The 13,516-nt window shown below is 62.0% G+C and overlaps 1 protein-coding gene across 1 annotated transcript; it reads left to right on the top strand.

Moving 5' to 3' along the window:
- Nucleotides 1–1,234: 1,234 nt before the first annotated feature.
- ARX (aristaless related homeobox) lies at nt 1,235–13,095 on the top strand. Its single transcript, XM_058291268.2, has 5 exons — nt 1,235–1,628; nt 3,403–4,255; nt 6,783–6,828; nt 9,722–10,050; nt 11,934–13,095. The coding sequence occupies exons 1-5, from the start codon at nt 1,433–1,435 to the stop codon at nt 12,172–12,174; spliced, it is 1,665 nt and encodes a 554-aa protein (XP_058147251.1). The 5' UTR covers nt 1,235–1,432; the 3' UTR covers nt 12,175–13,095.
- The last annotated feature ends 421 nt before the right edge of the window (nt 13,096–13,516 follow it).

Here is a 13,516-nt window from a genome sequence, read left to right as displayed (position 1 = left end):
ATCCTTTGTAACCCGCTTCTCTCTTTGACACATTGGAGGGCTCGAGAGAGGAAAACCCGGCGTGGATTCGCCCTCCGCGGCCCTCTCGCCCCCGGCGTCCCCGCCCCGCGCGCCGCCCAGCAGCCCGGCGCCGAGGGCGCGCGTGGCCCGCGCCGGGACCCAGCCCAGCTCCGGTCGGGGGGCTCGGCCGCGGTGCCCGGCGCGAGACGCGGCTCGCGGGGACACGCGCTCTTCCCTCGGGCTCCCCTCTCTCCTCTCTCCTCAGCGGGGCCGGGTCGGGAGAAGACGGGAGCGTCTTAGAGCGCTGCCCTCGGGTTCCCTCCCGCCCCGGCGGCTGTAGAGGCCCATCGCAGGCTCCGCTCCCCGGGCTCCCGTCGAGGGCGTCGGGGGTGGGCGTGGGGGGACAGGGCCCGACCGACAGAGGTGAACTTAGTCCGGGGAGCAAGCGAGTCCGGCCGCGGGCCTGGCCCCGGGCGCCCCTCCTCTCCGCCGGCGCCCTCGGGGTGCTCCACGGAAGGCCGCGCGCCTGCGGCCCAGCTTTGAATTCCAGGGGCCGCGGGTCCCGCTGCCCGAGTCCCGAGAGCCACAGCTGGACGGGGGGTGGGGGACCGACCGACAGCGCAGGGCCCTGGGCCACAGGAGGAAAGCGCGCGCCCAGGCGCCCGGGGGTGGCTTGCGGCCCTCGCCCTGGCACCCTGGAAGCCCGTCCTGGCCTTCGAGCGGACCGCGCTCGCGCGCCACGGGGGGTGGAGGCGAGGCCTTGGGAGCTCCAGGCCGGCTCTGAGCAGGGCCCGGGGGCCCGAACCCGAACCTCGGGGCCTCGCCCGCAGGGAGCGAGAGTGGGAAAAGCGCGCTCGCCTTCCAGGGCGGCAGCCCCCGGCCCGGCGTGGGGGGGAACCGCGCTCGGGCTTCGACCCCCCCGTTCCCGCCTTCGAGGAGGCGCTTGCGGGACGAACTCGTGAAAGTTGTGTGAAGTGAAAACCTGAAACCAGAAAATTGGCGCTGCCGCGGGCCCGCTGCTTCCCATCACACCCCCCCCACACCTCCCGCCTCCCCGGCACCCCTTCCAGTAACCCAGTCCGGGCTTTGCGCGGCGCCCGCAGCCCGACGCAGCCCGGCCTCTGGCGAGAGCCAATCAGAGGGCGCCTCTCAGCACGTGGAGGAGAGAGACTCCAGGGCTCTGCGCCCGCCGCTCACTACACTTGTTACCTCTCGTCCTGCGCGCCGAGAGGGCGAGCTCGGGCAGCGGGCAGGGCGGGCGCGGGCAGCCAGCGAGCGAGGCGGGCAGGGGGGCACCCAGATCGCAGTAAGATCCATTGTAACCAGCCGTCCAACCCCGTCCCCCAACACACACTCCTCCGTCCCGCCCGCCGGGAGAGGCAGCCGGCCGCCGACTCGCAGCGTCCAGGGGGGGAGAAAAAAAGCCCCAACCATGAGCAACCAGTACCAGGAGGAGGGCTGCTCCGAGAGGCCCGAGTGCAAAAGTAAATCGCCAACTTTGCTCTCCTCCTACTGCATCGACAGCATCCTGGGCCGGAGGAGCCCGTGCAAGATGCGGCTGCTGGGAGCCGCGCAGAGTTTGCCCGCCCCGCTGGCCAGCCGCGCCGAGCAGGAAAAGGCCGTGCAAGGTAAGGCGGCGCCCGCCGGGCACCTGCGAAGGGCGCCGCGCCCCGGTGTGGCTGTTTGGGGGTTGGGGTCTGGGGGCCTCGGCTTTGTCGAGCTGGAGATGGAGGAAGGAGAGGGGCCGACTCGGAGAAGGCCTGGTGCCTCGAAGAGCGGTAAACACCTCGGCAGGGGCTGTCTCTCCCTCCCTCTCCGTTTCCAGAAGGAGCAGAGGCCCGCTGGGCTCCGGGGACCGGGAGGTTCTCGGTGTTGGTCGTTAGGTCGTTTAAATGCCCCCCCTTGGTGGCTTTGGATGTGCTCGGGAGAGGGGCGACAGGCCAGAAGTAGTAGCAAGAACTTGGTGAAGACAGGAACTCCCAAAGCGTGGTGAATGGGGGTCTCCAGGCAGGGTGAAGCTGGCCCTTTGCTCTTGACTGGCGGTGGGTTATTTTTGATTTTGATTTTTTCCCTCGATTGTAGTTTACTGGTGACCTTTTAAAGCCCAGCTCTGCGAAAAATACCTCCCTGGGATTCCCCAAATGCTTCTCCTTGTACTCGAACTGTATGAAACGTGCGGCTTCTGGGTGGCTATTTTTTTCCTCTGCTCTGTTATTTTTAAAAGAGAGTTGAGCCGTGGAGATGGTGCTTAAAAGGTTTGACTTCTTTTTTTTCTTCTTCTTCTAAAATTAAAAATTCCAGAACTGTCCTTTTGCCCCGAGCCGGTTCCGCTCAAGTTTCGCCTTGAGCTGCCTGCAGAGGTCTGGCCGAACAAGAATTGTTGGTTTCCTTTAAAACCCGAAAACCAGCGGTGCAGCCGCAGCGCCACTTGGAAGAGAAGAGGGGACCGCGGAGAAGGGGCCATTTAAAATAACTCGGGCTTTTTCCTTTCCTTTTTCTTTTCTTCTTCTCTCCCCCCCCCCCCCCCCCCCCGGCTGCAGTGGCACCTGGGCCAGGCACTTCCTCGAAGGGAAGGCGCGGCCTGGGCCTGTTGCACCCCCTCCGCCCCCACCCTGGGCCTGGCCGAGCGCGTTTTCGCCGGGCGGCGTCGCCTGGGCCTCGGAGCGCGGGAGCCCCCCGCCCCTCCCGCCGCCGCCGGTCGCGGAGCGGCTGGAAAGCGCGGGGCCGCGCCGCCTCCCCGCCCCCGCAGGGGTCGCCTGCCGGGCAGCGCCCCTCTCGCCAGCCCCGGCCCCGCGGTGGAGCAGTGGGCCCAGGTCGTGCCGCAAACTTTTCAGGGTGCCGGTGGCTTTTTTTTAACAAAGTTGTTGAATGTTTGTAAAGTCTCACCCTGGGCCCGAAATTGGAACGAAAAAAGCCTTTTTTTTTTTTGGAAGGGGGAGGGAGGGCAAGGGAAAAGAAGGAAGGAGAGGAGGAGGGGGAGCGCGCAAGAGAAGGAGAGAGGGGTGCGGAGAGGAAGGACGAGAAAGGGAAGGAGGCAACACAAGAAAGAATAAAATAAAGGGACGAGGGGGCTGGAGAAGAGGGCAGAGCAGGAAGGAAGGAAATGAAGGGGAAGAGAGGGAGGCGAAGAGGGAAAGCGGGGAGGGAGGCCAGGTGAGAGGAGGAAAAACCGAAGGAAAGGAGAGGAAGGAAAAGGGAGGGAGAGAACGGTGTAAAGGACAGGAAAGAGCCAGGGAAGTGGGGCAGGAGGCGCTGGGGTCGTAGTCTGGTGGCGCGGGGCCACGCGCGCCGGGTGCAGGGCGCCGAGGAGGCCGTGACCCGCCGGCCCGGGCGGCGGCTGTGCGGGGCGCGGCGCAGGCGGGGCCCGGGCGGCGGCCGCTGACCGCTCTCCCTTGCCCGCAGGCTCCCCCAAGGGCAGCAGCGCCCCGTTCGAGGCCGAGCTGCACCTGCCGCCCAAGCTGCGGCGCCTGTACGGCCCGGGCGGGGGCCGCCTCCTCCAGGGCGCCGCGGCGGCGGCGGCGGCGGCGGCGGCGGCGGCGGCGGCAGCCACGGCCACGGCGGGCCCGCGGGGGGAGGCCGCGCCGCCGCCGCCGCCCAGCGCGCGGCCTGGGGAGCGGCCGGACGGCGCGGGGGCCGCGGTGGCCGCCGCGGCCGCGGCCGCCGCCGCCTGGGACACGCTCAAGATCAGCCAGGCGCCGCAGGTGAGCATCAGCCGCAGCAAGTCGTACCGTGAGAACGGGGCGCCCTTCGTGCCGCCGCCGCCCGCGCTGGACGAGCTGGGCGGCCCGGGGGGCGCCGCGCACCCAGACGAGCGCCCCGGCGGCGCCCTGGCGGCGGGCGGCGGCGCGGGCGCCGAGGACGACGAGGAAGAGCTGCTGGAGGACGAGGAGGACGAGGACGAGGAAGAGGAGCTGCTGGAGGACGACGAGGAGGAGCTGCTGGAGGACGATGCCCGCACGCTGCTCAAGGAGCCCCGGCGCTGCGCGGTGGCCGCCACCGGCGCCGCGGCCGCCGCCGCCGCCGCCGCCGCCGCCGAGGGCGGGGAGCTGTCGCCCAAGGAGGAGCTGCTGCTGCACCCGGAGGACGCGGAGGGCAAGGACGGCGAGGACAGCGTGTGCCTGTCTGCGGGCAGCGACTCGGAGGAGGGGCTGCTGAAGCGCAAACAGAGGCGCTACCGCACCACGTTCACCAGCTACCAGCTGGAGGAACTGGAGCGGGCCTTCCAGAAGACGCACTACCCAGACGTCTTCACCAGGTACGCGCGCACCGTGGTCCCGACGGCCGCGGCCCAGGGCGCCGATGGGTCCCGGAGAGGGAAGGCGGGCGGGCAAGGGCCCCCGGCTTCGGGGCGAGGGACCTGGCGGCCGGACTCCGGCGGGGCGCGCCCCACCCCGCAGCACCCCCTGCCCCTGCCCACCCCAACCTCCCATCCCCCACCCGCGCCTCGGCGCCCCGAACTTAGGCCGGGATGGCTTCTGGCCTTCCCCAGCCCTCCCCACTTTTCGTTTTTCAAATTCCAAGTTCTCGTTAGAGAGAGGAAAAGCACCTGCCTCCCCAAAGCGCGCCCGAGCGCTCCACCCTGGAGACGCGCGCGCAGCCCCGGGCGCCGGCCGCCACCAGGTCCCCGGCGAGGCGCGAGCGCGGCGGCGGGCGGTGGCCGCCGGGGCCGAGCCGCGGCTATTTCGGGCAGCCGCGCCGCGCTCCCCACCCCCGCCGGGTGTCCAGGCAGCCTGTCGGGTGTCAGTTACGCTGTGCGCAGTGAAGCTGGAGCCCCGTGCCTGCGGACCAGGCCTGTCCAAAGGGCTCTCAGTCCTGTGGTTTGAGGACTCCTGAAATAACCGGAGGAAGTCGGGACTCGCGGGTGGGTGCCCGTGCACCTGAGGGCACAGGCAGGACCTTCCCCTCTCTTTTCCGTGCCCCCACCCCACACACACGTTAAACCCAGAGTGCGTTTAATGCAAACGGGTTTACCCGGGCGGCAGAGGCTGCTGCGAGCCTGGCCGGCGGGAGGCGAAGCAGCTGGGGGCGGATTTTCCTCTTGGGACGGGTGTCCAAGCCGGGTGTGAGGCCCGGTCACGCGCCCCTTCCCGCTCGCGGCAGACTTTCTGGGAAAGATGTGCCTGGGGGATGAATGCGCCCCTGGGCCGGGGGCTGTTCAGCCGACCTGTGGCGCCGGCCCGGCTGGGAGCCTTCCTCCCTTACCCCGAGGCCGCGGTCTGGGTTCAGGCGAGGAGCCAGGGCTAGGGCGACCGTCCCCCAGTGGGGAGGAAGAAAGGGACGAGTGTCTGCTGGGCGCGGGCCTTGTCAAGCCCGGGCAGCTCCTTCGCACGAGACGTGTGCAGCTTGCCAATGCGCATCTGAGAAACGGAAAGCCGCCCGCCCCTTTGAACCGGAGAAGAAATCTCCGCTTCGGGCTCAGGAAACGCGGGCCAACTGCAAAGCGTAGCCGATCTGGCCATTGCCAAACTCTCTCCTAACCAGGGGCAGAAAAGAGTGGATTTAATGTGGGGCGAGGTTTCTAAATTGGGTCAGCCCTTGAACTCAACTTGGTTCTCCCCTGTGTCACCCAGTCCCTTCCTTACCTTTAAAACAGGAAATATACTGAATAATCGGTGTGTGCCATCAAACAGCTATTTGGCCGAGCAGGTTTATCATAAATGTGTGCATCAAAAGACGACAGGGAGTTGGTGTCAGTTGATATCCAAGGGCACCCTTTTGGAGCTTCTCCCGGGGCGGGGGGAGTGGGGGGACCAAAATAAATGAGGAAGGGCAGCGCCTCTTGGGCCCTACCCGCCTCTCTCAGGCCCTGGGGTTAGGCCCCCCCTGGCTCCGGCCCCAGACAGCCCCAGTGTACTCGCTGTAGCCGGGGGGCAACGGAAAGCGCTTTGGGGACCCGGTTTCCCGGCCCTGCCGTTTCAGGTGTGGACCGGGCCTGCCAGCAGCACAGCACCCCGGGCCCCAGGCTGGGGCAGCCCCTGCTCTTTCATATTAGCGAAGGGAGAGCCAATTATTCTCCGCGCGCTCATATTTTCGGAAAACAGGTCGTAAGCCGTTTTACAGCATCTTAATGGTTTCCTATTTGCCTTAATTGTCGCAGTAATAACTGCAATGACGGGGTAGGGTTTCAGCTAAATTGACTTCCCCTGAGATGGGCAGGGTTTGTAGTGGGCACTGGAGTCAGGAGGTGCGCGGAATTTTGTTTAATCGAAAAATTACCCCACTGAACTCTTAACAAGCTTAACATATCTCCAGAGGGTAATGGGGAGTATGACCTAAGGGGGTGAGAGAGGGAGGGAGGCGGGGGAGACTGAGACGGAGGGAAAGGCAGAGAGCTGGAGAGAGAGAGAGAGAGAGGGAGAGAGAGAGGAGGGGGGAAACATTTTCGAAAGAAAAAGCAGAAAGAAGCCAAGAAGGCAAAACAAATTTTTAATTGAGGGCTGAGTTCTTCCCACATCTAATACTGGGCCAGAACCGGGTCTCAGCCTTTGTGTGTCGTGTGGGTGTGTGTTTCTTGTGTGACTCTTGCTTAAAAGAGAGAGAGAATCCGTGTGCCCAGTTTTGTAGACCCATGTCACTCTTGAATATAATATATATTAAAACAGAAATAGCCTTTTTCTGGCAACGTGCGTTTTCAATCAAACAGTAGGCATTCCGAGGGCAAAGGGACGAGGGTGCCCATGTGTTGGGGGTGGGGCAGGCAACTGGGGAAGGTAGTCCTGGAGCCAAGGGAAGGCGGCTGCTGGGGCTCACGGTGACTTCCTGTCTGTGTTACTTTCTTATAGGGAGGAACTGGCTATGAGGCTGGACTTGACTGAGGCCCGAGTCCAGGTGAGCTGCACAGCAGAGAGGAAGGAGGGGAAGGGAGGAGGGCCGGGAGAGTTGGAAAAGAGGGGGGGGGATTGATGGATTGGGGGGGGAAATAGCGTGAGACCCCTTCGGAAAAATGAAGAGAAGCAGAATCGGAAAAACAGACCCAGGCACTCACACACAGGAGGGTATTCTTAAAAATTAAGAACGTGCCTGGATCGGCTTGGGAGGTGGGAGGGCAATTTTGCTGGGTTGGGGGTCTGAGGAAGGAGTCCAGGGTCAGAACAGGGGTTTTGGGGTCTCAGAGAGTGCAGCGCGGGGGGCCCCCAGCCCCTGAGCCCTTAGAGGCCACAGTCCACAGACGGGCTTCTCCGGATTGAAATAATGGGATGGAGCATGGATTTGGTTGTTAGACAAATCCGCTCAGCTCCAAGCAGGTATTTGGCTGCGATTAAGTCTCCAATCGGGCTTCATAAAAGCCCACTTAGTGCTAGAACAAACAGGGCCATTTGAAGGCAAAATGCTGTTTGATTTCCCCTCCGCCCGCACAAGGAGCTGGCTAATGCTATTTGATTTCCCATTTTTTATAGCAATGAGCCCGCATTGATCTAATAGGGAGTGAGTGCACTGCTATTAAAGGTGTTTGCAGCCCCATACCAGAGTGCATTTCCGAACCCAGGCCTCATAACCCAAGAGACGATCAACACCGGGCAGCCCCGGGGGCCAACAGAAAACAGATGTCCCTGGGTTAGGAGCTGAGTGAATCACTTTACAGTCAAAATCAAGCGCTGATAAAGCACAATAAATTCCATATGGCTCATTTAATACACAACAGCTTCTTGCATTAGAGGGCTAATGATGAGGCCTGTCCCCTCCTTTCTGTTGACACATTTCTCCATTGTCAAACAGAGATGTGACAGCAACTCCGTATTTTCAGCTCAGGGGAACCAGTCGTGGGAAAGTTAAATAACTTTTAAAAAGAAAGAGGGCGCCCCCTCCCCTTCTCCTCTCCCCCTATTCACTAGAGAAGATGTAATTAAGTGAATATGAATTATTAGAGTCCTTTCGTTTACCTTTGGGGGGCCTCAGAGGTATTAATTCAATAATGAGGAATTGCAGGGGGACATCTTGATAATTGCAGGCGAGCTGGGAGAGACGCGCCGGCTCCGTCTGTGAAAGGTTTGCCCGATCTTCAGGGCATTCCGCCTCCACCGGCCCCGGTTTCCACCCCTGCGCTCCTTTCACTGTAGTCGAGGAGTGGCGGATCTTCTTGTCTAGACAGATTTGGATACACAAAAGCTGCCCACCCAGCTTGGGCCCATCCACAGCCTGCCTTTTTCAAGCCTCTCAACTTCCACACTGGAGCGTCCCCGCCAGTCACAAGTCGATTATGCGAGGGCTGTGGGACGCTAGGGATGGCCCCTTTTCAGCAGAATTTTTCTTCTTTGAAGTCCACCAGTTTGGAGTCTCGATTTTTCTGGGCCAAGGTGGCTGTTTAAAAGTCAAGTCAAGCTTAGATGCTCGTGCTAATAACGACAACCCCTGGGTGCACATTTGGAAGGCATGAATGTCCTTTTTAAAAGTATATATATATATATATTTTTTCCCCCCTCCGGGATAATTTACATTATATTTTAATATAACTGTAGCCCCGAAATTCATTCTTAATTTTTAGACTTGTGTGCAGGCATAAACCCAGCCCTAAAAATGTTAATGCCTCCAGGGGAGAAGGAGCAGATCTTCTCAGGTGTGGGTGTGATGAGCAGGTCACATAAAAATAATTCCGTGCTCCCGGCGTTATTTTTAGATGATGGTAGCTGCCATGGTTTCAGGTAAAGGTCTCTACTAAAACTGCTTTCTATTAACAATTAGGAAGATACCTGGTGCTGAAAACCTCCCCCCCCAAGCCTAGAACTATCTTCTTTAAATTAAATTTAATCCACAATCCTCCCCCTCCCCCCCCCCCAGAGGAAGTAAAGGACCTGTTAGCTCTGTCAGGTTTGGAAAGTCTCCGCTGTCTCCTGTCCTCTGATTTTTCTGTGCTGAGGAATCGCTACAGGCCTGGTCCATGCAGTCAGTGCTTTCTTGTACAGAGACGCCGCGGGTGACAGGCTGTGTACCCCATATTTCATTCCACGGAGAACCGACCCTCTAAAATGTATGCTTGTTTGCTAATTACTGTGAGCCTTTCATCCCTCTCTCCCACCCTCCTCAAGCCCCAGCACCCAGAATAGTGCTCAAAGATGTTCAGTAAATATTTCTGGGAAGAATAAATCAACCGCCTCCCCCTCCGCTTTGCAGTACAGGCGCAGGGATTTTGCCAGCTCTTGGGTAGATCTGAAATAGGTGAAAACAGCTGGTGTCATCCATCCCTGGGTGGCTGCCCGTTCCTGGGAGTCATCCTTGACTGTGTACCTTCTTAGTCGTCTTCATAGTAATCGTAGTCATCATTATTGTCTTACGAGTAAAGTTTTATTATCCCCGTTTTACAGATTAGAAAACTGAGGGTGGTTCAGAGAGGTTTAAGAGACCTGCCTAAAGACACACAGCAAGCATGCGGCAGCGCAGACCTTTAAACTTGGTTTCCTGGTCCCCCAGCCTAGCGAACCACTTTCCTTAGACTTGGAAAGGAATGGGGCTAGTTGGAGCACCCGCTGTCAAGGGTTTGCGGGTCCCGCGTTCCTGGCTGGCTTTAAGTCGGGGGGACCCCTTTTCTCGGCCCATTGGGCCCCAGATGTGCCCGAGAACAGCTTGAGGCCAGAGGGGGGCGAGGTGGGCGCGGGCTGCGGCGGGAAGGAGCCGCGGGGGGGCGGGGTGCGACCCGCAGCGCCGGGGCCAGAGGCCGGGGCGCCCGCAGAGGGAGCGCGGGGCCGGGCGCCGCGCGGACCCCGACTTCTCTCCGCCTTCCTTGCAGGTCTGGTTCCAGAACCGCCGGGCCAAGTGGCGCAAGCGGGAGAAGGCGGGCGCGCAGACCCACCCCCCGGGGCTGCCCTTCCCCGGGCCGCTCTCGGCCACGCACCCGCTCAGCCCTTACCTGGACGCCAGCCCTTTCCCCCCGCACCACCCCGCGCTCGACTCGGCCTGGACGGCCGCCGCCGCCGCCGCCGCCGCCGCCTTCCCGAGCCTACCTCCGCCCCCGGGCTCGGCCAGCCTGCCGCCCAGCGGGGCGCCGCTGGGCCTGAGCACTTTCCTCGGAGCCGCCGTGTTCCGGCACCCGGCCTTCATCAGCCCGGCGTTTGGCAGGTAACGCGCGGCCTCGGGAAGTCTGTCGGTCTGTCTCTCATCCACACACACACAGGCTGGGGTCAGGGAGCAAGCAGGAGGCAGGCAGCGGCTAAACACATCCTTTCTCCTTGGCCCAATCTCAGACACCTAGCCAAAGAAAATACTCCCTAATGTTGCCGCAAAAAAAACCCTGTGGGTTTTCAAGGGAATGAGGTGGGACTGAGCAGGAAAGGGGAGAGCAGTGGCGGCAACATCTGTGACAGCCGGGAATGTTCCATGGAAGCTGGAAAAGTGCCATTTGAAGGCAGCAACAGCCCGGACCGGAGGCGGTATGCGGGTCAGTGCGCACAGGTGTAGGCCACAGAGCAAGGATGCCTTTTCAAGTTTTGCAAAAATTCCTTCCTCATGCCCCAAACCCTGGCAGCCCGAGGAGCACAGCCCTGGTCCCCAGAGGAGCCCTGGAGCCACGGGGTCTCTGGGTGCAGGGAGTGATTTTTTTCTTCCCCAGACTCTATCTGCCGCGTCACTCAAGTGACCCGCTGCCAACGACACCCCATATGTGCAGCTCCCGACCCCCCAGCGGCACAAGACAACGAAATAAAAGAAACAGCTCATCGTATATTATAACTCCTTTTCTTTAAATGAACATCGAATGATGAAATAAAGAGTCTGTATAATCACACAGACAAAGAAACAAAGGAGGGATGTATTAAGTTGGAAAGTGCAGTGAAAATAAAACTGAATGCAGTTTCAATGATCTCTCTTTGGGAGAACAAAGAAATAATAGATTCATCCAACTGCGCAGCCACTTAACAAAAATCATCTTAGAGAGGGTTCCTTTTATTATTATTTTTTAAGACTCGAAGTAAAATTAGGTTCTGGTTATAAACCAATAAACAGCGAGAGCCTCGGGGGATAGTTCGTGACTCAGTTTACCTAATGGAAGCAGAGGCGTTACGCCCCCTCCGGGGGATACTTCATCATTACTCTAGAAAGCTATTTAAAGTCCTGTGGCCCCCTCCCCCGCCGCACACACTTTCCCCCTCCGACAAGTGACTTTTGAAAAAACCGGCGAAACGTGACTGGAGACGCGGGCGATTCCGAGAGGCAGGAGGGGGGCGCGGGGGCGCGGGAGGCGCGGGAGGCGCGCGGCGATTGGAAACGGCCTCATTTCGCGGGGAAAGCCCCGAGTGGGCCCTCCGGGCCGTGGGGCCCGCGCCCTGGGGGAGGCGGCGCGGTGGGGGCGGGCGCGGCGCGCCGAGCAGTTCCGCCAGTGGCCGGAGGCGGCGGCGCTGGCGCGGGGCCCGGGCTTGGGGACCGGCGGGGGCTCGCGGGCGGGCAGAGGGCGCCTCCGCGGTGGCCCGCGAAGCCACCGAGCGGGAAGGGGCAGGCGCGCCCCCCGGCCCAGCCCGCACGCCCCGGCCCGCCCGGGCAGCGCAGCCCCCTGCTGGAGGGCGGCCCCGGGCGGGAGGGCGGCCCCGGGCGGGGAGGCGGGCGCGCCCGGCCGGTCCCTCGGGGCTGCTGGACTCCCGCACCCGGGAGGCGGCGGGCGCGGGGCTCCGAGTGTGCAGCCGAGGCCTGGATGGCTTTCCACCCCCCTTCCCGCCCTTCTCCCCGCGCCCATTGCATGTCAGGGCGCCGGGAGGCCCCGGCTGGGAATCCCTCCCCTTGTTAAGCGAAACCGCAGAACCCGCGCGCTGGGGCCCTGGGGGACTGGGCGCCGGCTCCCGCCCGCCTCCGGGCGCATCTGGCTCCTGGGTCGTCGTCTTTACCGTTTGTCGCGCGTGCTTTCCCCGCCACAGCCCGCGGCCCGCTCGGGCCTCGGCTCCCGCGCCCCCGAGGCCGGGTCCCCCCGCGCCCGGCGCCCGAGGCCGTGACCGCGCTCTGTGCTCTCCCCGCAGGCTCTTTTCCACCATGGCCCCCCTGACCAGCGCGTCGACCGCGGCCGCGCTCCTGAGACAGCCCACGCCGGCCGTGGAGGGCGCGGTGGCGTCGGGCGCGCTGGCCGACCCGGCCACGGCGGCCGCAGACAGACGCGCGTCGAGCATAGCCGCGCTGCGGCTCAAGGCCAAGGAGCACGCGGCGCAGCTCACGCAGCTCAACATCCTGCCGGGCACCAGCACGGGCAAGGAGGTGTGCTAAAGGCCGCCGCCCCGCGCCGCGGCGCCCGGAGGCCACCTCACTCAGCACCACGCAAGACCAAATGGAGACGCGAGGACCAGCGCGGCCCCGAGACGGCCCCGAGCGCCGCCGCCCTCGCCGCAGCCTGGACGCGGCCGGGGCCCTCCTCGGCTGGCTGTCCCCCCCCCCCCCGCCCCCCGCCCGGCCCCAGCGTCCCCCCTCTCCCGCTCCCACCCGGCTGAGCACCTTGGGGAGATCTTCTCCCTCAGCCGCCTGGGACTGAAGTTAACATTTTTACAAGCCCATCCTCTCTGATTCCCGACACCCCCCCCCCCATCCCACCCGCCTCCACTTAGCTTTTCTTTTCTTTTCTTTTAAATAGCATTTTGGCGCCCTCAGTGGCTCTCCCCGGCGCGGGCCCAGCGTGAAGGCTGGGCCGGGAAGGCGCAGCGAGTCTGTAAGATAGCTAACAGTGCACTTAAAGAAAGGGGCGTCTTGTTCTTGTTCTCTTCTTTATCATACACCAACCAAGGTTTTTATATCAAACCAAAGGGAAATACTCTGCTAGAATATGGACTGTTGAAGTCACCAAACTGTGATTATTGATTCTGTACATACCATTGTTATTAAAAGAAAAAAAAAAAAGAACAGAGCTTTGTATATTTGAAATGTTATAACGCAATTGCACTCAGCGTGGTATGGTACAAGTTTGTCCTCCCGTAGATTCTTACTGTGTTGTAGATACGGTAGGGTTCCCTAGACAAATATTTATGTACTCAAGCCCTTTATTTAACTTATTAACTGTAGAGGCTTCCGAATCCTTCAAGATAAAGGCAATGGTACAGTACTTTTGTGTAATGTGTACTTGTTATCACTTTTCCTGGCTATCTAGTGGAGAAGTGTCACGCTCAAAATAAAAAAAAAAATATATGTTTAACAAAAGGAAGTGTGACTGCTCCGTGCAGGGGTGGAAGGGGCCCCGGGGGGCCGGGGGCGGGCACGCGCGCTCTCCTGGCAGAGGCCCCGGGTGGGCCTCCGCGCCTCCAAGGGGTCCGGGTCGCCTGCCAAGGTTAAGGACGCGGCCGCGGGGCCTTCCACGCGCCCCTCGGGCTCCCCGGAGGTCCCGTGGCCCTGGGCGCCGGGGTGGGGGGGGGGGCCTGGCCGCCGGGGTGGGGGTGGGGTGGGGGGGTAGGCGTTGTTGCTGGTGGAGTAGGAAATTTGCAGCGAGCGGGAGTCTTGGCTCGGAAGGCGAAGGAAGCGGCTCGTGGGAAGCGCCACGCAGCGAGGAAGTGCGCAGTCCGCGATGACAGGTACCGGCGACAGCGCCGAGCCCGCGTTGGCTGCCGAGGGGGCGGGCTCGCGG

Source organism: Dasypus novemcinctus, chromosome X (assembly GCF_030445035.2).
Source record: "Dasypus novemcinctus isolate mDasNov1 chromosome X, mDasNov1.1.hap2, whole genome shotgun sequence".
NCBI lineage: Eukaryota > Metazoa > Chordata > Mammalia > Cingulata > Dasypodidae > Dasypus > Dasypus novemcinctus.
The sequence above is the reverse complement of the archived record's forward strand: the minus strand, read 5'-3'. Positions and strand labels throughout refer to the sequence as shown.

Coding starts and splice junctions, on each gene's coding strand:
- ARX (XM_058291268.2), top strand. CDS start 1,433: ATGAGCAACCAGTACCAGGAGGAGGGCTGCTCCGAGAGGCCCGAGTGC. Junction 1,629..3,402: donor GCAGGAAAAGGCCGTGCAAG/GTAAGGCGGCGC, acceptor CCTTGCCCGCAG/GCTCCCCCAAGGGCAGCAGC. Junction 10,051..11,933: donor ATCAGCCCGGCGTTTGGCAG/GTAACGCGCGGC, acceptor CTCTCCCCGCAG/GCTCTTTTCCACCATGGCCC.